At 46.5% G+C, this 24,976-nt stretch overlaps 2 protein-coding genes across 4 annotated transcripts in view; one reads left to right on the top strand and one right to left on the bottom strand.

Annotated features, from left to right (window-relative positions):
• Window positions 1-1,332: 1,332 nt before the first annotated feature.
• LOC108026957 (BTB/POZ domain-containing protein Tiwaz) lies at window positions 1,333-19,624 on the top strand. Of its 2 annotated transcripts, XM_017098171.3 has the most exons (6): window positions 1,333-1,397; window positions 5,920-6,348; window positions 6,967-7,029; window positions 16,286-16,393; window positions 17,039-17,526; window positions 18,085-19,624. In XM_017098171.3, exons 2-6 carry the CDS (start codon window positions 6,338-6,340, stop codon window positions 18,516-18,518), a joined length of 1,104 nt encoding a protein of 367 aa, XP_016953660.1. In that variant the 5' UTR covers window positions 1,333-1,397; window positions 5,920-6,337; the 3' UTR covers window positions 18,519-19,624. The 2 variants fall into 2 exon arrangements, with proteins under 2 accessions (XP_016953660.1, XP_016953661.1); XM_017098172.3 differs by lacking the exon at window positions 1,333-1,397 and having other exon boundaries at window positions 5,920-6,625.
• Window positions 19,625-20,933: 1,309 nt separating this feature from the next.
• LOC108026641 (epidermal growth factor receptor) overlaps window positions 20,934-24,976 on the bottom strand; it is a 36,793-nt gene continuing 32,750 nt past the window's right edge. For both annotated transcript variants that reach the window (XM_017097665.3, XM_017097664.3), the window contains exons 3-5: window positions 23,783-24,957; window positions 23,583-23,715; window positions 20,934-23,517 (exon numbers count right to left, since the gene is read on the bottom strand). In XM_017097665.3, coding sequence (XP_016953154.1) covers window positions 21,069-23,517; window positions 23,583-23,715; window positions 23,783-24,957 — 3,757 coding nt within the window. In that variant the 3' untranslated portion in view covers window positions 20,934-21,068. The remainder of the gene's footprint in view (window positions 23,518-23,582; window positions 23,716-23,782; window positions 24,958-24,976) is intronic.

The raw sequence follows: 24,976 nt of genomic DNA, 5'->3' as shown, positions 1-24,976 counted from the left end.
CAAACACTCGGGCCAGAGAGTGATTTAGCTGATGTGCCAATTCAATTATTTCTACCTACATAGGATTTTTCCACATGGCACCGGCCTGGCAAAACATATAAACGCCGATAAATGCCATACATACAGGCCATGTGGCATATAAAATAGTGAATGTAATTTTATTCACATGTCTGGCCGCAGGCCAATCCGCTTGGCCCGCCGGCAGCAAATTGCACAGCAACAGCAACAGCAACGGCAACGGCAACGGCGGCAACAGCAACATCAGCAACCCCGGAACAACGGCGCACCTCTCCGTATCTCGGGTATCGGTCTTTCTTCGGCGTATATATCTGTATAAGTGTATATATATGCCACATTATATGCAGGGGCAGGGGCAGGGGCAGGGGCGGGGGCACGGGAACGGACCAGAGAGCTGAAATCCATCATTGGCGCATGGCCCCGGGTCACATTTGGGTTGAAATATTATAATTACAAGCGAACGCCCGCGGGCAAGGCAAGGAGGAAGGTGAACCAAAGCTGGAGCTGTGGCGTCGAACATTGGCATCGCACCGCGAGCTTAGCCTGGCTAACAACCACACTGAAAGGGGAGCTTGGTAGTTAAAATTGTACCGTACAAATGTGGGATACTTCATAGGCCCAATTCAAATTTTCGGTGCTTAATAGCAGATATTTTTATATTAGCATTCTCAATTTTTAAACGAAATGGTTTTTAGGCTAGAATAAATTGAAAGTAAATAAATTTTAAAAAATATGTTTTAGATACAAATTTAATGAAATTGTTGGATTAAAGTATGTAGAACTGAAATTTAAAAAAATTTGTTGGGTATTTTTTACTATCAATTCAGCTATCAATTAAATTCGCAGTTATTTAAACTTTACAGATATTTAAGCATACTAAATACTTCTCTTAAAATTTTCCAAGTGCAACATTGGCCCTTTTAAAGTGTACATCTAAATCAGAAATCATATAAATATTCTTACGCCACCTAGATTTTATTTTCCGAAATATTTATATTTTTTAAATTTGTTTATTCTTATGAAGATTGAATTAGTTAATACTTAAGCCTGACTGATTTATCAAGCCCGTCAAATAGTGCGTCCGATTTTTCGCAGTGCAGGGAGGGGAGGAGGGGCGGTGGTTGGACGGGCGATCGAAGTCGCCTGCTGCGGATATGGATACTTAGTTGTGGTGGTTGTGTTTACGTTGCGGCTGATAACATCCCGTGTTGCTGCAGCGCCGAAAGCGCCCGCGGCCACGCAACATGTTGCACGCAACACGCTCGACGGCACTCGACTTAGACCCCGAACAGGCCCCAAAACAGTCTTTTCTCAGCGTTACCGTGATTCAGTGTGTTTGTGCTGGTGGTGTTTGCTTTGGCCATTGACAACGTTAGCAGGTGAATAACAGTAACAGTTGCTACTGCCACTCTTTTTGCGCCTGCTTGCCCCGGTAACTTGTTGCACTGGCACGGCACGTGTTTGGACAACTGGCCGGGGACAACCCCAATTGGTGGAGGTGGGCGTGGCGGGGCCGAAACATCTGCCACGAAGGATAACACAGGAGTGGCGTGTAATTTAAGAACAACACCGAGTGCCGCCTGCCTATAATTACCCCAGCTGGAATCGGCCAACTGGAATCACAGTTTTTGTCGCCCAAATATACGATGGCCCGGCAGCAGGTGACAATCCAGGCAACCAACCAGTCTGGAAGAGAAAAACGGGCCCAGAAATGGAACCCTCATTATATGCAAAACACAAACGCACAGGGCCGCCAGCCACTCAAAACTTAACTTATTTTTAACTTGCACATTCCTCCCCGGTCTCTGCAATATTCTCCGCAGTGCCCCGGGCCATCTTAGTTGCATGTTCGAGCAATCCTTTCCGTTCCACCGTGCCATTGCCGTCGCTCGTTCCACCCCAAAAAGCTGGAAATAAAGAACTGGTCTCCGGTCTCCGGTCTCCGGTCCGCCAGTCCTCCAGTCCTCCAGTCCTCTCCCATTCATAACTCGCGGCTATATCTTCTTTTGCGTTATATTTCCCTCATTCTGCTTGTCTTTGGATATCAACTGTCAGTTTTCGAGCTAAAATCGCCGGCGGGCTAGTTTGTAAATCATTAAAATTATGCACACACACATGCAGCACTCACATCCGCACACGCTTGTTGTGTGTGCGTTATGTGTGTGTGGGCTTGGCCGGAGAAGTTGGCCAAACTGCATAGGAATCATTATGCAGTTAATGACAAATGTCACGCATTGCTAATGACAAAAGGATGTCGGCAATCGACTCCTGAGCCACCTCTCCACTTTCCCCCTCCCCGATAAGTGCCCACAATTAAAAGGTATATAGTATCTCAAATGGCTGCCACTCGTAGGTGAGAGTCCAGCTTTCACCCAGCTGGGTGAGTGGGGTGGGAAATGCAATAGGAAACGAAATAAATAAGGGGCAATATTATAATGACATTTAATTCCAAAACTAATTGAATTGAACTTACATATATCATTCAAATAAGAGTCATTGAAAGTAGGTCTCTTTATTTACCATCTACTTTAAATATTAAATAATTGCCAATTGATTAGAATGTCATTCATAAAATGAGTAAAATGTTTAAAAATATTCACAACTATTATGTGCGGCCTATTATTTTTAAAATATTGTTAAATTTTAGTTTTACTAAATTTAGCTTGTTCGTTTTTCTTTAACATACTAAAATTTAAATATTTATGTTGACTAAATTTAGCTTGTTTCTTTGCCCTTCGCATAGTAAAATTAAAATTTTTAAATAATAAAAAAAGAAAAAATTTACTCTGCTTCTATAATGATATAATACGGAAACACTCAATTTATTGATGAATAATTCGGGTTTGGAGAAGGTTCTAAAATTGACTTTAGTTTATAATAAATAATTTTTAATTAAATATTTCAAGCTAAAAGATAACTCGCTCAAAACTTTTTTTATCCTTTCGACAAACTATATTTAAAATATAATGTCAAAGCAATAACATAACATTTAATAAATTTATTTATGATACTAAGATTTCGTCATTATCCTTATAGTAAATACGAAATTTAGTGTCAAATATGACTAGTGCATGAATGACAAGGTCAAAGGGTGTAACTGCTTACATTTTTCCCTAGTTCAGAAACTTAGGTTAGTTAGGACTTAAAGGAAATTGTCGTGCAGCGCTCTTTAAAAGCGCTACTCAAACACTTCATTATGGATCGCATTGGCTGCAAAGTGATTACCATTCAAATGTTAATGTAAATGGTGTGCCACATATGGATGAATGGCTGGCTGGATGGATGGATGCCGGAATTGATGGTTGATATGTGGTCGCGTTTGCTGCCACTGCCGCTGCGGTTCGGTCGTGCGTTAAAAATTTAACGCGAATTTCAGGCTGCGGCGGCAAAAATGGCATCATTAAGTAAAAGCCCCGCGGCCAGACATTGTGAATTTTATGAGCCTTTTCATATACACATATATGCACACACATATACGTGGCTATGTGGGGCCATGTTTTTGTTGTTTGCTCGCTGGTATCGTTAATAATAAAAAGTATATATACCTATCCACATATATTTTAAAGCTCACACATTCGCTTGTGATGAGCCCCGCACGCACACACACAAATAATAGTAATAATAAAAAATCACAATAATGATGATGCTGGCGGTTGGGGAGCAACACAAAAAATCTGCGGAAATTCTCAGCATATGCTGCGGCATTTAAATGCTTGTGTTTGCCCATTCAGCATTCATCATGATGATATTGATTGACAAGCAAATGCACAAGCCTTGAATAAATATGCAGGGGGGTGGGGTGGAGGCGGAAGGGCGGTCAGTGCGCTGGGGGGCGTGTCGCGTGGGCTACTTTAAAAAGCCATCAACAAATAATTACAAACGCGCGGAGGAAGTGTATAAATGTCGACGCTGACTTCTGAGCCGATCCCAGCATTCGTTTTTACCATATAGTATATATATGGCATATATATGAATCCTGCAGCGTAACCCCTGCCACGCCCCCTCCCCCTATCCCACCCTTCCGCGCACCCCGCCCACTGCACTGCCCCCGCAGCGATCCAAACAATAAAGCATAAAGCGCGCCGCACACATTTTGTCGAATTATTTTGTTGGCAGTCCGCTGGCGGCTAACTGCAGCAAATTGGCTTGAAATATTGGTATTGCCATATGTATGAGTTCGTATATGAGTGACTGAATACATACGACGACTCGGCCCCGTTTGTGAGTGTGTCTGCGCCTGTGTGCGTGAGCTTGTGATTAAAAAAATATTTAAAACGGCAAAAACGCAAAGCGACGTCAAAATAAAGGAGCCCGCTCTCCCATTTCCCATCACCCACCCCCCCTCACCCCCTTGAAACAATAAAAGCGACCCCACCCAGCGTGTCCCCGCCCCTTTCCATCTGAGTGAGTGAAATGAGCGATAAAATTGCAACAAATTCCACTCGTCGTAGGCAGTGGCTCCGATAAAATGTGAGAAATTGAAATGCCAGTGGTCGCAGGGCACAATTAAAATTTGACATGTTTTGTGGAGCCCTTAAATGTGATAAGTAGTTTCAAATTGGCTGATTCAGATACTATATTTACCCTAATTTGTCAAGGGAAATAAGTTAATAATATAGTAGATCAACAAAACAAAAGGAAGGGCAATTTCCATTTAATATTTCTAATAATTTTATGAATCAACAAAAATAAATATAGGAGAATATAGTTTTTTTTAATAATTTATAACTAATTTAAAAGAAAGTTAATCTTTCTTTTAAATGTTCAGATGGCCGGGTATCACGATACCATCTCTAAGCCAGATCGCAATTTCTGCAGCGGGAAAATAAAGCGAAATATTATTGTGGCGCATATACTTCAAAATGAATTTGGCCGGCGGGCAAATAAGCGAGCATTCCGAAACAATTGCCAATGAAAAATGATGCGACACAACTCTCGGCAGGGGTTTTTGGTAGAACCACCCACACCCCACACCCCACAGCCCGACTCCCACCCCCGGGGCATTTTCCAGCGAGTGGGTGGAAAGTTCGCACTCATTTTAATTACAGCTGCCTAACTGCAGGCCTCACTGTACTCGCTCTGTACTCCCCATCCCAGCCCGTGTTTTGAACCACGGCCTGCGGCGTATTTATCACAAGTTTTTCTTTGCATTGCCGCGGGGCAACAAAATATTTCAGCTGCCTCCGTCGCTCAGTCGCTCCTCAGGGCCCCGGGGCCGTTCAGCCCGTCCCGTTCTTCGTACCGCCGACGGTTCTGCTGCTGCTTCTTCAAAGTCTCTGGAGCTGATGCCGCACAAAGTTTCATTTCGTTTCGCCCGCGGGCCCAGCGTTCTATGCTTTGTCATTAACACAAACACGCACACTCGCACACCCGCTCACGCACACAGTGGCAGGCGCACCAACACACAGAACGGCTCCGGGTGTCGTCTGTACATGCACCCACACACACGGGCACACATGGCCAAGGGCAACAAAAACAAACAGGCTTTGATATTTACAATTATAGAAAATCGGGCATATAGAGATGTCCCTGTGCCCCATGATTAATGCAACTTATGGGTTAAAACTGTCGGTGCACTGGGAAAATTTTGTTGTTTAACATAGAACATAAATACATTCTTATTTTAATGAATAAAATGTATGAAGGCTAATATCAATTTTAAAATATTCATTAAATCTTATACAAATTTTATACAAATTCCGCAAGTTTTATTCATATATGTACTAAATAATAGACTACTACTAAAACATTAAGACTAAAGATTAGGAAACAAAATATTTTTTTCCTTTTATTCCTATCGAGTGGAGATCAATGTTCTTCATGTGCTGCAGCTCCAATTAAATGCATCGATTCATAAGGCAAGCGAAAGCATTTCACCCAAGCCAATTGTTCTATTTACAGTTACCATGTTAATTGCGGCAGCTTAGTTGCAGACCACAACACAACAAGAACAACAAAGGCAAGAACGACCACTTAAACCGGAAATAGACTATTAAACGGTCACACACACACACATAAGGTCATCACATGGTGCGAAAGCCAAGCAGCTAAACAACAAACGGCGCTCTCTTTCTCTCCGCTGCCACTGCTGCCACTGCTGCTGCGGCTGCTCTCTCTCAAGGTCGTCGGCTCAACACAGAAGACGCCAGCAACGAACTCCCTCCGCCCGCAACAAGAGGCAACTCGAACCGCAACCCGCAACTGCAACGCGACGCAACACCAACTCAGTGCCACTGGCCAGACAACATCCATCAGCCAGCGAGGAAATTCGGTTTCCAGCCAGCCAGGAAATTCAGTCTTCGGCCATCTTTCGACGCGAATGCAAGTGAGGTAAATCGCCAGCGCTCTAAAGTAGGCAACGCTTAGGTCTAACGGTGAACGGTGCTCCACGGCAAGCGGAAACGGAAGTAAACACTCGTTGGCGCGCGCATCTGACAGAACTCGAAAACGCTCAACCGAAGGCAGCCAGCGATCAGCGACTGAAGAATAAATATAGAAAAATTCGAAGAGTCCCAAAGATCTGAACGGAAAACGAAGATTATTTGTCTACGCGCGCGTTGTAATAAAAAAGAGTTAAAGTGCATTTCCTAAATATTCCAACCTTTTTGTGAGTGCTTTGGAGTTTCGCACTTCTTAAGTTGCTATGATTTTCTGATGATATATAAAAACTATTACTTAATTACATTTTTCAAAAACTTAAGACACTACGATTTTCTTAACAAATCAAAAATATTACACAAAACAAATATAAACTTTTATAATTTTTATTTCCAACAGTTAAAACTTTGTAACTCATTTATATCATTTCCAAATAAGTTTAATTGGACTAAAATCATAACAAATTAGAATCTTATTAAGGAACAGTAATAATTGTCTTTACAATTTTAAAACCCAATCGAAAATATTCCACTAATGCATGTTTTTTGTGACTTTTTCGCCCCCAAACAGAACTCCGTTTGTTGCATTGGATCAACGATCGCCGTTGACGGTGGATTCCTCCTGCCCCAAACGGTAAGCGAGAACTGAAAACTTTTCATTTGCAAAACGCCCCGAAAATCCCAGCTAGCCAGCTCGCCAGCCAGCCTTCGAGCTGGCCAATAAATTAGTTTAAAAAAAGATTCTGTAATAAACGAATTTTTGACACACAACACAGCATCGACGGTCCAAGTTGCAGGCCACCCGATCTCTGGCTCCCTTTGGTTTTCGGTTTTGGCCAAAAGCGCCGCTGGCAACTGATTTTCGTCTCTCCCACATGCCAAGTCAGAAATTGTGCGCCATAAACGAAGACTGTTTAAAAAAAAAATTATGCGCCTCAAGTGCTCTGTACCCGCACCAAAGGAGAAATAAACAAAAGTAAGAAGAGTAACCCTGGGAAAGAGGAGGGGCGAAAGAAGCGGGCCCCGGCGACGGGGAGAAAAAATCATACAAAATTCGCCGCGGGCATTTTTGGGCAACCTTAGCCCCCGGCTGAGTTATGTGTGCAGACGAGAACGAGTCGCATTATTTTTTCTACCTTAAAGGCTATAAAATACGATGGTGCTGGGTGCTGGTGCTGGGCGGGGGTCGTGGGTCGTGGCGAAGGAGGGGGCATGACCGACCGGTTGTATTGTGGCTGGTCGAAAACTAAGCGGCCAAAAGATGACCCCCGGGCCAAATACATACAGCACACTCGTACAAGAAATTTTTGTTTAGCCATCGAATCGACGGTCCGTGAGAGTCGTCCGACGGTCCATCTGTCCGCTTGTCCGCCAGTTTGTCCGTTGAGTCGCAGCCGAGTCAGGAGGCAAAGTTCAAAGCGAGAGCTGCAGTGTGCGGAATTATATTCAAATAGGGTAATCACTTGAAAAAAATTGAGTCGTGTAGAAGAAATCACTGTCTTACAAAGGTGTCCAAAAGTATGCAGCATTATATTTTGAAATCTAAAATTAAGGGGAGTGATCGTATTGTATTCAAATGTTTTACACGGAAAAAATTAAATTGTGCTGTCTTTAAACTTTAATCTATAAAAGTGTCAAAAATTATGCAGCAGTATATTTAAAAAACTAAAGTTTGACGGATTGCTGGTATTGTAATCACTCGGTAAAAATAGGTATTACCAGACTGCCTTAAGTTTGATATAAAGGTGTATAAAAATGTGCAGAAATATATTTTAAAACCACACTAATTATTTTTATATTGCCTACTTTTCGGAACCTTTAAAAGCTGTGTAAAAATCTGGGGCAATAGATACTTTCACCGTATAAATAATTTGTTACCATCCTTAAAATATCATAGAAAGTAATAACTCAAACTTTTGGCAGAAGTTATTCCTAGCTCTCCATTTCCCAGGCACCTCTAATTGAATTGTATTTTTTCCTGTGCATCCCAAACGAGGAGGAGCAAGGCGTTGACGACCTTCGCCTGTTGCCCTCCCATTCTATTCAGCCCTCTCTTTCATATGGAAGCAACTGGTTTTGGTCTTATCTCTGGCTGTTTCTCCCAGTTTTTTTGTTTCTTTGCATGCCAGACACAAGAGTTTCCTTACAGGAGGCGGAGTTGAACTCAAAGCTTTGTTTGTTTGCCTGTTTGTTTGGCTGCAGCCACAGTTCGCGATTCTTTACCCGCATTGTCAGGATCTCCGAGTCCCCTTACTGCCAGCTAATTTGTTTTCATTCAGCGGATTTAGGCTCCAGCTACTTGGATTCGCATTTAAATTAACGGCCTATACCTGCTGCTGTTTGGGAACCAGCGGCAAAGTGATTTCAATTACGTGCCAATAGTCAAAGCCTTCGCCGGCTCCTGCTGCATTTGAATGGCTGAGCTGTGGCACAAAAGCTCTTAACGCGCTGTGCGTTAATTAAGCTGCAATTCGGCATCATTACCAGCACCAACATTGCGCTGCCAATTTGCCACCAACCGAGTGGCAGGGCAGCTCTCGCTTGTTTCCGCAAGGGGTTCGACTTTCGCATATCGCTTGAATTTGACTTGTCAATTGTATGGATTCTTCTTAGTGTTTTGATTATTAAAAGTACTTAAAGCAGTACCTTTACTGCTTTAGACAAATTAAGCCGCGAAAATATCAACTGATTTTAAGGAATCAACTTAAATAATCAGCATTTAATATAACAGATTCCAGATTTCAATATTGGACAACAACTGTGTTAACTGAAAATGTGGTTTTACTCAAGCGCTTTAGTTGCATTGCTTTCTCTTTTCTCTAAACTAAATTTTAAGTACTAAAATCTTAACTCGTGCCAATGCAGAATGTAGATTTTATTTATTTATTTAATAAATACACTTGCCCTGCAAATAACAAAATTCATTTACAACCTCTAAATACTTCCTGTTCTCATAGACCCTCGCTTAGCCCCTCGTAATCTCAGAAATACCCCTTGTTTACACTTCGTTCATACCCATTCCGAACCCCGATTCTTTGGGCCTACTGCACCTGCTGCTGTTTCCGTTGTTGCTACAGCGGTGGCAAGTGCATTTTACTCCAGTTGCCTTTGTGCTGCATCTGCTGTTGATGCTGTTTTTGGCTGCGATATGCACACGCAAATTGCACCAATTAGGCGGGCTGCATTGTCTGCCCTGCCAGATGCAGTTGCAGTTGCGAATCCAGTTGCACTTGCAGGTCGGCATCTGAATGGGGTTTGATTGTGCGGTCGGTGGGCCTCGTTCGACGGGATACCCGTTTCCCAATCGTGTTCCATTGTTTGAGCCCTGTTCGAGTGGAAACATGGCTGTTAATTATTATGTACACTTGATTACGCAGCACTGGCAAGCAGGGTTCCCCTTTGCAGCTATCAGTTTGCTCACACGGCGAGCAAACAACGCTGCGTATGCGCAATGTTTTTTGTGCGGCAATATGGCGACGCTTTGCCTGCTTATCCGTTGCGCTTTTGACTTTCAATTCAATTTTCGAATTTAGCAGAATAAAAAAATCCTATCTCTAGGTAGGGCGCACACACATGTAGATTTATCCGGAATATATTTATTTTTTGCTTGTCGTCGTGCTGTTGTTTCAGTTTCTTTTTTGCATGTGGAGGTCGGAGGTCGGCGAGTTTGTGAGTTGGCTGAGTAATGTTTGCTCTGCATACGTAGCTCCAAAACCCCCCTCCTCCCGCTTCGGAAAACCCCTTTCACAGCCTTCCCTTGGCCCGCTTTTTGTGCTGAGTGAGCCATATGCAGCGCAATCGTCGTTTTTATTTAATATTTTCTAATAAATTTTTCAAAGTTTATTTTTGAAAGCCTTGCAGCGTTTTAATATCTGCTGCTCCAGTGTATGCCAGGACTCCAGTTTCTCGCTCACTCACTCAACTTCTGCCAGACTTCCTCGCCCACACATACCCTATACTCCCCGCACATATACATATATATTTTCACATATATATCGCATATATTTGTACAATTTGCCATGGCGCACACATTCTGCAACTTTGGCTAACAATTTTCGTAGCATCGCAGAGGGAAAGTATGGGGAAAGTGGGGGGAGGAGAGGGGAAGAGGCAGCCCGGTCTGATTTCCCATATGCCGCAGCTCCAGCTCCGCCGTTTGGATTTTGGACCCTTTGGCTAAAGACGACGTCGACGCAGAAGTTGAGTTCGGGCACTGCAGCCCGAGATCCCAGAGCCCAGATCTGCGGGAAGGAGTTGGGGGTTGGGCGCCTCCTGGCTTTGGCTTTTTGTGTTTTACTTGGGACCTCCGACTGCCCGGCAAAAGTTTTTCATTTGCCTGCTCATCAGCGTTTTGATTTTGGTTTTGGCCAACTGCGAAACGAAACGAAACGAAAACAAGCCAGGACAGAGGCAGTTGCCCACCACGTCGTCGGTCATGTCGACCTTCTCGAGAACCGCCCGAGGCTTTTGGATTCTTCTCAACTTGTCCCTAGGACATTTTGCAGATTTTTCCTCTCGTCTGGATGTGTGTGTGTTTACTTTATGTTTGTCTTGGCTAGATACACAAGCGTTCCGTTCCGCATTCCCTTATCTGCAGCTCCCGGGAGCCGTAAGTTTGCTTTCTTTTTCCAACCAACCCCGAATAAGTCCTGCCTAATTGGAAACCTCCCCGTCAAACATAATCTGCCGCAGCTCGAGCTGCAAGTGTTGCAGTTTGATAAATCTCCGGGTGCCGCAGTCGGGTTCCCAATGTTTTCGTATTAACTTTCGAGGTGGATTCAGTGCAGCCGACGTCGCATCTGGGCCGCGGGCGTTTTAAAATTGAGATAAGATTTTGCCTCGAAAACTTTCGTTTTGCTTTTTATTTTCCCATTTTTATGCTACTGCCACTGCTGCTGGTGCTGTTTTCTTTCTGCTTTTATACTCTCCTGTTGTTTTGCGAGCTGCCTGGGGAGCATTGGGGATTGAGGACGGAGCCGAAGCCGGAGCCGGAGCCAGAGCCGGAGACGAAGACCAACTTAGGCATGATATCTTTAAATGCAGGCAACACATGGTACACATGGGGTATAAGCCAAAGCCAGAACGGACACGACTAGACTTACCTACCAATCGCAAAAGTTTGCGCCTCCAGCTAGCCAGCCACCCAAACCCTTGGCCTTATCGGAATCGGAGTCGGAGTCGGGATTGGGGTGGAGTTTCGACCGGAACGGAACGGATCGGGAGGTGTATCCTTGCCGTTGTGGTTACTGGCTATGTTCCTGCTCCTTTGTTGTTGTTGCCACTGCCGTTGCTGCTGCTGCTGCTCTTGTTGCCCTCAGCACTGCAAGGATAAATGAATGAGGAGGCAACCGGCATCCACACGGGCATCCACTTCCACCCACCCACACACACGGCGGAGTCACATGTATGAGCCGGAGAAGCCCCGAAGGAACCAACCCAGAACCCACTGGAGAGGGTGAGGGGAGGGACAGCAAAACCCCAAGTTTCAATCCCAAACACCGGGCACCTTGCCCGACTACAGTGGGCACTCGCCCGTGCAGAGCCCCAGTGGATTACATTCGGGGGCAGATAGCCCCCGCCCCTGCTTTTGGTCCGCCCTCCGCTCTCGCCAAAGAGCTGTGCTGATGAATAAGCTCCCACCTTCCGAGGGTCCTTTGGAGCCCAGTTCCGCCCGTATTCCGCATTCCGTATTCCCACGTACTCCTTGCCTCCTTGGCGTGGCTCGGCTTGGCTTGGCTCGCTTTCCTTGCTTGGTTTCGTTTCGTATCCATCCATGATTTCCGCACTAATTCCAAACGATCGCCGCGGGCCTAGTCAGCTTTTGCCCTTTTTCGCTAGCCCTCTCGCTCTCGCACAGCTAGCCTTCTCATTCGACACTGAAAAAATAAAAGGGAAGAAGAAGTCATTTAAGGCCCGTGTTAATAGCCCATGTTAAAAATTTTATTTTAAATACTTTATAATGTTGCAAACATTTTTCCTAAATCTTGGTATTGCAATATGATTTCATTTTTAAGTTATGATATTGTTTTTCCCTTTAGATTACTTGACTTCAAGTTCAAATTACTGTATGGTTAAATACGGTTTGGAATTTTTCTTTTAATTCAGTTATGAGCCATTTTTAGAACTTAGCTAAGAACTTATTTATTGTTAACATAAAGATTTCGAGCGTTTCAAAGTTAAGTTTCTAATTCTTAAATAAGGACTCTTTGCACCACTTGTGTAGCCTTATTTTTCGAAGTGCACCTAGCAACCAGGACACTCCGCCTGTCTGGTCTGGCCTTTGTGTGCGGAAGGTTGGCTGGCCGCAGGACATTTTCTAGGGTTACATAGTCAGCGTCGCAGTCGTCAACGTCTGATGCTCTGCCTAGGTGTGTGTCGCTATCTCGGTGTGGGCGAGTGTGTGTGCGGTGTGGTGTGCACTTTAGCTCATTTCTTGGCTTTTGTTTTCGCTTTTGTCCTGTTTTGGGAGGGCGAGTGCCACCACTACCCGTTCCGGACCAACCCCACCCCTCAACTACCCGATCCGAAAACCGAACACCCCAAGTCGTGGGGAATTGCCTGGGTGGCACCGGAGTGGGCGGGACCTGAGCTGAGTTATCCTCCCAGCAGTGGGCATCGAACATTGAGCATGTGCCAACGGCCAGTTTCGTCCATAATTCCTTTTTGGAAAATGGTTTCGCCCCGGGGCCAGTTCATCCCGGACTGGCCAGCAACCTGATATCCAGCTCCGCACTCACAATCTCAACAATGGCAAAACTAATAAGCTCACAGCAGCCATCTCTTTCTGCTGAGTGAAACACGAAACTCCTGCAGAAGTATAAGAGGAAGTTTTCCCCCCATCCCCACTTTCTCGTGGCAAATGTGCAATGCCAAGAGTTAAGAGTTAATGGCATTGCCATTAAAACCAGTCCAGCGCCAGGCAAAGATGTCAAATGATGGCCACAGAAAGGCCTGCATGCAGCGCAGCAGGCGGCATGCCAGGATGCCCAAATGATGGGGGAAGTCGGTTGACAAATATGACTACGGCAAAGGCAACTCTTCAAAATTCACATGCGCCAGAGCTGGGCTCATGACACGAGATTTGGGATCAGCATAGGGTGGCAAGGAACAATCAGAACGGTTCTGTTTTTTACCTTCGTGTATTCGGACTAAAATTATTTTTCTAAAATAAAGAAAAAGTATTTCAAAGAAAAACAGAATTTTCAAAAATTAAAATCAAAACAGGACTTAATATTATCTTACACCTAAATTACCTTAATACTTGTGTTACATTTTGGTACAGTACAGTCAATACAAACATTTTAAGAAAAATCATCTATGTCTTACTTCTGCTTGTCTATAACAAGTTGTTACATTGATATGAATATTAGGTTTTAATAATATTTTGCGAGGATCGGATTTTAGTCATATATGTTAATTAAGATCGATTTTTCCTTCTGATGTATTTCTTATAATGACTTTTTTACTGTTATAAATTGAACATATTCTTAATAGTATACTGGTTTTGGTGTCAATAAATACAATTAAAACGAACTCAGAAATAATCATTTGAAAAGTTCTTAAAAGATGTTTAGAGATTGCTATGTGCCTATAGAATATTTCTGGTCCAATATTTGTGTCACGGTCTCACCACTCGGTCCCATCTCAAGTGTAACCAAAGGCGCTGCGAACAACTCCAGAAACTCCGCACCCCGCACCCCGCCCCGCCCAGCCTGCAGCCTTGCCCCTCCTGCTCCGTCCCGCCCCTCCTCCCTCCGCCCCTGCTCGCCCTGCTACTAGACGGCATAGAAAAGATACCGCCCGCGGTGGTAATGGACTAGAATAGGATGCAAACTGCAGTGCTTGTCTTATATACAATACCGTTGGCTCAGGGTGTCCACGCACACACATGTGCACCTGTGCAGCCGTGTGTGTGTGTGCGGGGCTTGTTGTTGTTGTTGCACCTGCTCAAGTGGGCCGCAAAGCAATTGAAATTGAATTGTTTGTGTGGCAAGCCGGAGCTCAGGCATTGCATATTTTGTGGCTGCAACTGCAGCAGTTGGCCCAAGGAGGAATGTGGCCGAGAAGGAGGGAGAGTACGGGGAGTGCGAGAGGGGAGGCGGAAAGGATATTGGCTAGGAAACCATTAAGCCAGATCCCGTAAACGAATATCCAATGTTTGATTGAACGCATTACTCACGCTTTATAATTGCCGTAAATTAATAAAACCCAGCTATGTAGCACTTTACCCAGTTTCAGACCCTCTCCATCGCCGTTTTTTCCATGAGATTGCCTTGCAGACATTTATTTTGTGCAATTTTTTTGTGGCACTGCTTTGGTTTCCATTCGCCGTAACCCGTAACCCGAAGCCCGTAACCCGTAACCCTGTTCGACGTCCTCTCCTTGCGACTCTGTTCGCTGTTCGGCCCTCGTACACTCGCACATCCACTCCCTGTCCAGTTCCCATTCGCATTTGAATGTTCATGTAGTTAAAGTTAATCAAATCGTAATTACCCAGCCCCAGTCGTTTTGCCCACAGGGCCTAAAACATTTAAAAAAAGCAAACTTGTTTAGCTACATGGATAGCGCCGTTTTGCGGCTGAACGAATAATCTATGCTCTTAAGTGGTAATATTAGGATATTTGTTCAGCCTAGCCTAACAAAAGCATAAGCTGACTTTGTATCTTAGGTAACAAAACATTTTTAGTACCACATTATAACTTAAATATATTTAAAAGATTACTTAGAACAACAATGTAAGCAATGGAATGGTATTTACATTTTCCGGTACTTATGTTATTTACTTCATAAAAAAATTAATTAAAAATTACATCTTTTAGAAGATCTTAAGTATTCATTTAGACATTCTTACAGTATTTTCCTCACTCCACCTTGTATTCCCATTAAAAGTAGTTACATTTTTTCCGGCCAAACCTAACTACCTTAACCTGAATTCATAACTGAGGAGAGCTGTCTGTGAGCCCGGTTAATGTGCATAAAGCATGTGAACATTTGTCATATGGGGCCAACTCGTTTCAGTTCCTCACTGGCTGGTTGGTGATTGAGTTTTATTAATTTGCGGTCCTGGAGTCGAGAAACTGATACTGATGATGATGAGGGCTTTGGCTTCAGATTTGCCTTGCCAGATTTAGATGTAGCTCGGTAATTGGTGTTGACTTTGTTAAGTCGGCTCAGTGGCCGCGTTGCGCATACGCCATGTGGCACGCATCCGACTGACACGTCATAATTGGCGAGCCCACACCGCACATTGCCGCTTTCCTCCGCGAAACAATGTGATTTTCGTGTGAAATTCGACTGGCAGCCCTTGCGGCGAAAACAACCACAACAACGAGTGCTAAAACGATGCACTCGATGGCCGTTAACATTAACTGCATCCACAGGCCGCCCAGTTTCGGTGTGGTACACGCTGTATGGGATGGGATGGCATGGGACGGTTGGTATATGGCATGGCGATTTGGTCTTGTCCACGACCAAAGCTGCAGAGAGCCGATCGCTTGGGGCCCGAAGCCCCGTAACCGAGATGGAAACGCAGTGAAAAACCAAATATTCCCACACAATCAGCCCAAGACTACGGCCATATGAAATATATATACGACTTGGCTCTCCATCGCCCCTCCAAGCCCGCATCGCTATCTGTGTGTGCGAGCTTTTATGGGCCCTGTGGAGGGCTGCAAGCGATATTTGCCCCGTCGCGGCATTTTCGTTGTCACGTTTGCTGTCCTTCGTCGATTTGGTTGTCCGTAATCAGAGTCAAGGCGATTTCGGCTCGGCGCGGAGGTCAAATTGGTTCTCATGATTACCGTTTTCCTGCCCCCTGACTTATATAAGCCTTATTCATTATACACATTGCCTGGCAATTAACTAAGATTTGTTTCATAACTCGCTTGCAGGAAAAAATGCGATATGGATCGAGAGCGCGAAAGAGATGTCAAGGCTCTGGAGCCCCGCGACTTGTCCTCCACGGGCCGCATTTACGCCAGAAGCGACATTAAAATCAGGTACGGATTGCGCCAATTCTAAGCATCTCTAAGGGGAAATTAAAGAACATAAATTAAATAAATCACGGTCCTTTTCTGTTCTTAACAATTTAAACATTCTCTTCGGTGCCTCTAATATATATAACTATTAATTTTTAATGTTTCCCTATAATTCTCACAGACTCTAAAACCTTCCACTGATAATAACACACAATCAGATCAATTGAAAATTTTAATAATATTTGACTGACCTTTTTTTTAATTTTTGGTAAAAATAAATTAACAATTTTTTTATAGTTATATGCAATTTGCTTATATTTTGTGCCTTTAATAATATTTTATTAATATTGTCTCGGCGAACTTTATCCTATCTTAAGTCATGTATATCTTCGTTAAATACCTATATAAATTAAGCCTTTTTTCGAGAACTTTTTTATTTTAAATAAGTTTTGTGTATTTTATTCTGAATTTGGAATTTAATGTTTGAAAGTGCTGAGTGCTCCTGACACTAGCACCATTAAAATCCAGAGCTCTGCTGTACCTGGGACAGTGCAGAGTAGCCCATCGGCGGTATGATGAAGTCAGACTTCGCTTCCCCAATGGCAATTCCCACCCCTTTGTAGAGAGAAATCTCATTGTGAATTCGTGAACCGCTCTCGCCCGCAGCTCCTCGCCCACCGTCTCGCCAACGATCTCAAACTCCTCGTCGCCCACACCCACGCCGCCCGCCAGTTCCTCAGTGACGCCGCTGGGACTGCCCGGAGCGGTGGCAGCTGCAGCCGCTGCCGTCGGAGGAGCCTCCTCGGCGGGGGCCAGTTCCTATTTGCATGGCAACCACAAGCCCATCACCGGCATCCCCTGCGTGGCCGCCGCCTCCCGCTACACGGCTCCCGTGCACATCGACGTCGGCGGGACCATCTACACCAGCTCGCTGGAGACGCTCACCAAATACCCGGAGTCGAAGCTGGCCAAGCTCTTCAACGGCCAGATACCCATCGTGCTGGACTCGCTGAAGCAGCACTATTTCATCGATCGCGACGGGGGCATGTTCCGCCACATTCTGAACTTTATGAGAAACTCAAGACTTCTGATTGCCGAGGACTTCCCGGACCTGGAGCTGCTGCTGGAGGAGGCTCGCTACTACGAGGTGGAGCGTAAGTATTCTGCTTGCGAATCACACATGGAGAAAAGAGTATCAAGACTCCGGCACACCAAGCTTTTTTTACACTCAAAATGTTTCAATTTGATTTGAACACTAAAGCTAAAACGTATTGTTGTATTATTATGCTAGCTTCATTTGGAACCTACAAACTTATTAGCTATCCATTTTATTCATCGATTATGACCACCCAAATATTTACTGAAAATATATTTCAATGTATCTTCATCCACATTTTTATGACAAATTGGCCCAATGCTTCTTCTGTGAGAACCTATCATAACTTTATTTTTTTAAATGCTTTATATACTCGTACAATCATAAAATGTGTATATACAAACCTCTTTCCCATCTCTTAATTATTATTTCAAATAAGTCAAGTTTACAAGGAAATACGATTTTCAGTTAGCCCCATACTTGATACTTTTCCTCTGTGCATAGAGCCTCGTTATGGCCACCAGCGATTATAGCTAATTTGCTCTTCTCCCGCCTCCCCTTTCTCCTGTCTGGCGTTCCATTCCCTCCACATGACCGGTCTCGGTTGCGCCCGCAGCGATGATTAAGCAGCTGGAGAGCATGCGCAAGGATCGCGTTCGCAACGGCAACTATTTGGTGGCGCCACCCACTCCACCGGCTCGGCACATCAAGACGAGCCCGAGGACCAGCGCATCGCCGGAGTGCAATTACGAGGTAGTGGCGCTGCACATCTCGCCGGACCTCGGCGAGCGCATAATGCTGTCGGCGGAACGGGCGCTGCTCGACGAGCTCTTCCCGGAGGCCAGCCAGGCGACACAGTCGAGTCGCAGCGGAGTGTCCTGGAACCAGGGCGACTGGGGGCAAATCATCCGCTTCCCCCTCAACGGCTACTGCAAGCTGAACTCGGTGCAGGTGCTCACCCGACTCCTCAACGCCGGCTTCACCATCGAGGCCAGCGTCGGGGGCCAGCAGTTCTCCGAGTATCTGCTGGCGCGACGCGTTCCAATGTGATAGGCTCTGGCTTGGGACTCCGCAGCTCCCCAGGAAGCTGCGACGGGAGCTCCAGCACCAGCTGCATCTGCATCTGCTCCCACGGTTCCGGTGGCTCCTGTGGCTTCTGTTTCCGGTTCCGGTTCGGGTTCGGGTTCGGGTTCCCTGCGACGCAGGCCTCTGATCCATGTGCGTTGCAGGCGCTAGTTGATCTGGGTCAGGTGTCCAAAATCCACTGGTGGGGAGCGTGATACATGAACAATTCCAAGTGATACCAAGTGCTGACAAAGTGAAGGTTAATCTACGACAATTGCACTGTTTTTGGACGAAAATTCTAATAGATATTCGATTCTGAATGATTTCACATCTTCATAAAAGGCAAAAAGTGGTTTCTATGGTATGGAAGTTAATAATAATATTTAGCTGCCTGGCATACCTTTCTCCAAAAAATCTTTAATTTTTCCAGCAAAACCAGTATTGACCTTATAAGCATGTACTGCATAGAATTGTTCATATACCAAACTCAACCCATCCTCGTTGAAGGCACTGCACTGCTCTGAGCAGTAAAAAGACAACTTTAAGAACTACTTGGACACCCTTCGCTGCGGACGCAAGTTCCCAATCTGAACCCAAATGTTATTTAATGTTTATCAATTAAGTTTGCTGGCACAGACACTGGACGCAAACACACCCGTGCGTATTATTAAGCATTTAGGCAGCCCAGAGCCCAGCACTGATTTTGTTTTTAGCCTTGCGTTTAAGTCGAATATTGTTTTTTCTAAGTGTACCACATACTGCTAATGACCTTCAGTTGTTCCATTGATTCGAATTGGCCACGAACCGAAGCTGGCCTAAAATATTGTAACACACACGCGGAAAACTATGGTAGAGTAACTCACAGCGAAAATAGTTTTGTAGTACTTAATTGATGTAATTGAACCTTTATGAATGTGAACTATGGGATAACTTTTTCAATATATACGAACCGACGTCTAAATAGTCTACACCAATTCAAATACAATTACATGCAAATATAGATATATTCAACAAAATACAGTTTGCGACCACGCCCTCTATAGAACAACCACTCAATTGAATATTTAAATAAAGCAAAAAATATGTGTACATTTTTTAATTTATTTGCTGGGTTCTTGGGTTCAAATTTGAATACTTAACGGACACCAACCGGTTATTGAGAGGACTCAACCGGTAAAGTGTATAGATGGCGCTGTGACTTTAACGCTTGGGGTATAATGTAAAATGTAATGTATACATTGGTGGAAAGGAATGTAAGATGTAGATGCGTGACCGACTCTATAAAGTGTACACTTCCTTGATCAGGATCCCAAGTCGGGGCGATTTAGGCTTGACCATCCCTTGGTCTGTCACTCTCGTCTTGAAAACTACTAACTAGATCTAGAGAGCTAAGATTGGGCAAAAGATATCTAGGACAGAATAGCTCATCGCTGTGTGTGTGGCAACCTCTGTTGTACACTGTAGGTGTGGCGGCAGAGCTCAATATGCCAGCTTATTGGAGAGCTGCCGCGGGTATAAGCTTGTAGTTTATAGTTTAGTCTTTCTAATATATACTTACTTTGATCCAAATGTTTGCAGAAAAAACGTAAATTGATTTATTGAAAAATAATTTTTATTTGTGTATATATACTCGCATATATGTAAATAGTCTATTTTAATTAAATTAACTTATTCAGTAGGCATAACTTGGCAAATCTACACGTGTATATGTGGTACATATAATGTATACTAGAAGTACTTATTTGTGTGGATTACTTATGTATCTTTGATCAGTAACATATCGCCTAGGCATTCGCTTACACGCTAGTGTGCCAACAAAGTATTCGAAATCTTTAGGAGATTTGCATCGATCGACGCATGGCACGCTCGGGATTTGATTGTCAAACTTGAAATTATCGAATGGGATTTGAAACTAGGCCTAAAGTTGCATAAGATCGCTATGTGGCTACACATTGATTAGTTTTTCTACTATTTCTTCTTATTTGTGTGTCGAGTCGTTCGATTTGTTCATCGTGGTTTTGAAAGTCCTTAGGTCGAGTCCTAAAAACTATATCACAGTTGGAAATAGGCGCTACAAGAGACTACGGCTACTAACTACAAGTACAAGAAGTAAGTGACGCCCAAGGGAATCTGACCTCTCGGCTAAGCTCAGTGTGCGCCCTCCGGTGGAGCCGATCTGGTTAAGATCTCGATCTCTCCGAGCTTGGCGTGGCGGAGGCGTCTAAGAAATGCACTTTCGGTGTTTTGTTCTCGTAATTACATGGATGCTACAAGCGCAGGACCGCGACGACGATCCCTGCTGACTACTGATTGCTTAGAGGCTAGGATAGAGAAGTCGTATAGCATATACACAGGGGGACTGGCTAAGTACACTAGAGAGTAATATCGGTAGTAATATACAAATCTATGGGTCGGTCTAGGCTTTGTACAGGCGCACGGGCTCCCATCTAGGATACGAGCCGGCGATGGCTTCCAAAGGCACTTGGCAAGATTCTCCTCCTCCATTGGCAATCGCTCCTCCCGCGAGGTGGCAGTCTACACCCTGGTCTCCGTGTTGCGGTTCCGGTGCAGCGGCTGCAGCTCTCTTTGGGTATCGTTGTAGTACTCGTGATCGGAGCTAGTGGGTTCACTGCCCGGCATGGGTACCTTGACCTCCATGGTGCCGGGCACACCCATCACCGGGATACCGATGGTCTGAGTGGGTATCGGCGCCTCGCTGATCCCCAGCGTCTGCGCATTTAGCAGATACTCCGGATTGTCCACGCTGACGGGCACTCCGATGAGATCCATGTAGCCAGCGGACACGCCTACCGCTGCCATGTTGTTTTGGTTGGGATTGTTGGTGTTGTTATTATTGTTTGGTCCCGGCTGGCAAGTGGGCATCAGGTAGTCATCCTCGTCGACTGGCAGATCCAGCCGCAGGTTGCCCACGCCCACTTCCCGGGCACTCGAATCGGTCTCATCGTCGCCGGCACTCGAGTTCTTGTTGCTGGGATCCTTGCAGTAGCGATTCAGCTTGGGTATCTCATCGGTGCAGTCCGTTCGGTGGCTAGGACCTGGTGCAGCCTTTGGTTGGAGATAGTCGTCCGCCTCCACGACTGCCTCGGAGCCATCCGTGGTGGGCGCCAACTTGCGGATGAGATCCTTCTCATCCTGACTTGTGTAGGCCGGCAGGCGGGTGAACTTGTCCCCAGGAATGGCCAGATAGCGACCCGGATCCCTGGCGAACTCTGCGAAGACCGTGGTCAGCTGCTTGAAGGTGGGTCGCATGGCGGCATCTAAGTGCCAGCAGGAGAGGAGGGTGCAGTAAATGTCCAGCGAGCAGATCTCTGGCTGCTCCAGCTTCAGGCCGACTTCGATGAGATCTGGGATATCCTTGGCCGGGATGTTCTCATGCGGCCGCTGGCCAAAGGTCAGCAGCTCCCAAATGGTCACCCCAAAGGCCCACACATCCGATTTGCTGGTGAAGACACGGTTGCGGATGCACTCCAGGGCCAGCCACTTGATGGGCATCTTGCCACCGGGCGCCTTGTACTCATTGGAGTCGCTACTCAGCAACTTGGCTAGTCCGAAGTCGGTGATCTTCACCAGCGATGGCGTCTGAACCAGGACATTGCGGGCCGCCAGGTCACGGTGGACTAGACGCTTCTCCTCCAGATACGACATGCCCTTGGCGATCTGGGTGCTCCAGTTGAGCAGGGCCTTGGAGCCGATCTTGTCCCGGTTATTCCGCACGTAGTCCAGCAGGCAACCCAGCGGCATCAGCTGGGTGATCAACATCATCTGCGAGGACATGCAGACGGCCAACAGCTTAAGCAAATTTACGTGCTCCACGGAGGCCATGATGTAGGCCTCGCGGAGGAACTCTTCGCTGGACTCGGCACCTGTGGACTTGAGCAGCTCCTTGATGGCCACCGGGATCTTCACGTTCTCATTCTCCGGCACCCATACACCCTTGTACACTCGTCCGAAGGCTCCCATTCCGAGGACGCCGCCCTTGCGCAACTCGGCATCCTTGACGATGCGCAGCTTGCACAGATTGGCACCGATGTTCGAAGGACGCAGTGGCTCGGAATCCTCGCAGCCAGACAGGGCCATGGTCATCTTGACGGTCTCCTTCTTGGCCTTCTGCTTCTGCCGGCAAATGTAGGTGACCACGCACAGGATGCAGATGGTGGGCACCAGGACGGCCCCGGTGATGATGAAGATCATGTTCACATCCAGATTGGCGGTCATCTTGCTGCTCCTTGGCGGTCGGGAGGCGCAGTAGGGACCAATGTCCGCGAACTGGTAGTTAACATAGCGCATCTCCAGAGGACACTTCGAGGTGCAGTTGAACATCGTGGAGTTAGCATAGGGACCCGTCTCGTTCACGTCGAATAGCTTGAAGTTTCGGCAGGCCAGGCAATCGTCCACCCCTGGACCGGTGCATCCATTGCACTCGGGATGGCACTGGAAGCACTCCCGCCGGTCCTCATCCGTGTAGTGATCCGCCGGGCACTCGGTCTCGCACTGCTCCCGCCGCTTGTAGTGGGTGCACTTGGAGCAGACCTGTTCGTGGTATCCATAGTTGGTGCACAGCTCGCACAGGGGATGACACTTCCGGCAGACGGCTCTCCCGGCCAGCGGCTTCAGCGATCCCTGCTCCTGCGGATGCACATACTCCCAGAAGTAGCCATCCGGACACTTGTCGTCCTTCAGCAGGCAGCGCTTCACCGTGGCATCCGTGTTGATGATGGCCAGATTGCAGGTCTTGCAGGCCCCCAAACCGATGGTGTCATTGGGCCCCGTGCATCCGTCGCAGGTGGCATGGCACTCCCGACAGACGCCATTGTCATTGTACTTGTTGCCCGGACACTCGGCCACACAGTGCTGGCCGTCCCGCACGTGGACGCACTCCTGGCAGTGGTCCGCTCCAGCTCCCGTGCACGTCTGGCACTCGGGATGGCACGTCTTGCAGGTCTTGTTATCGAACTGAAAGGCACTGTTATAGGAAGAAGAAAATCGGTTAGATGATTGGTCTACATTTCGACGTGGGAAGTTACTTACTTTGAGATGTTACCACAGTCGGCGATGCAGGTGCCATTGAAGTTGAAGTTCTTGCAGGTCAGACACTGATCCGTGCCAGCTCCCCAGCAGCCATCCTCGTTGCACTGATCCGAGCAAACGGTTCCGTTTTTCTCTGTATCATAATAAAGTAAATGTTAGATAAAGATAGATCGCAGTTACGAACTGTTATATATGCTTACCGCATCGATCCGCCCTGAGGTTCTCGTTGACCCACACCTTTTGATCGGAGTGAACCTGAATGGCAGGCCAGCGGATGTTGCCCACGTAGCAGAGGTTTCTGTTGTGCTGGATGACCACACTGCCGGAGCTGATCTGCTTGAGACTGCGCATCTCCAGGCTGTGCAGAGAGGACTTGACGATCGCCAGGGCGGCAAACATGCTCTCCATCAGCTGGCGGCCGTGGATGATCTCCAGGTTGCGGAAGTACGAGAGGTTCCGGAAGTCCTCGTGGGTGCCCTCGATGTTCAGGTAGCCAGTGATCTCCTTAACGGTGGAGAAGACCTCCAGTCGCTCTGGATCCAGGGGAATATAGCGCGGCCCCATTGTGTAGTTGGCGTAGACATCCTGGAAGCCCGAGAAGGTCTGATCCAGGATGCGAATGTTGCCATCGATCACCGTGCAGTTCCGGAAGGAGTCGATGTTACCGGCATGGAGGACTGCAACACCTGGACAGGTTTTGGGGCAGGGTCCATTGCAGGGCACACACTCGCTGTTCTTGTCCATCTTGTCGGGGGGACAGCTCCTGACACAGGCGCCATTGTCGCGCAGCAGGTGGCCGGGACACTCCTTCACACAGGTGGCTCCGTACGCGTACTTGCCGTCCGGATTGGCCTCCAGCACGTAGGTGGTGGGGTTGTACTTCCTCATGGGCGGGCACTCCTCCTTGCAGACGCCCTCGTCGAAGAAGTTCTTGCAGGCGATGCAGTCCTTCTGCGTGGGTCCGTTGCATCCGCCGGCGCAGAAGAGGTGGCAGCACTCCCGCGGCTTGGGTCCGTAGCACCGACCTCCGGCACACTGGGGCGAACAGGTCAGCTTGCTGAACTTCTGGCAGTTGTGGGGACCCTCGCCCCAGCAACCGTGGGCACAGCTCTCGTGGCACTTGGGGCACTCGCGCTCCGGAGCCGTGAAGTTGTACTTGTAGTACGCATCCTTGCCATTGGACACTATCTCCGGCCACTGGATCGTCCGCATGTGGCAGAGGTTGTAGTTGTTGTAGAAGCCCACCTGGCCGTTGAGGACGTCGCGCAAATCGGGCATCTCCAGCGTGTACATCTTGGAGTAGGTGACGAAGAAGGCGTACTTCTCCTCCTCCACGGTCAAGCTGAACAGTGTGCGGCCGCGAATGATTTGCAGTCTGGGAATGGGAATGTAAG

Source organism: Drosophila biarmipes, chromosome 2R (genome assembly GCF_025231255.1).
Source record: "Drosophila biarmipes strain raj3 chromosome 2R, RU_DBia_V1.1, whole genome shotgun sequence".
Classification (NCBI taxonomy): domain Eukaryota; kingdom Metazoa; phylum Arthropoda; class Insecta; order Diptera; family Drosophilidae; genus Drosophila; species Drosophila biarmipes.
The sequence above is the reverse complement of the archived record's forward strand: the minus strand, read 5'-3'. Positions and strand labels throughout refer to the sequence as shown.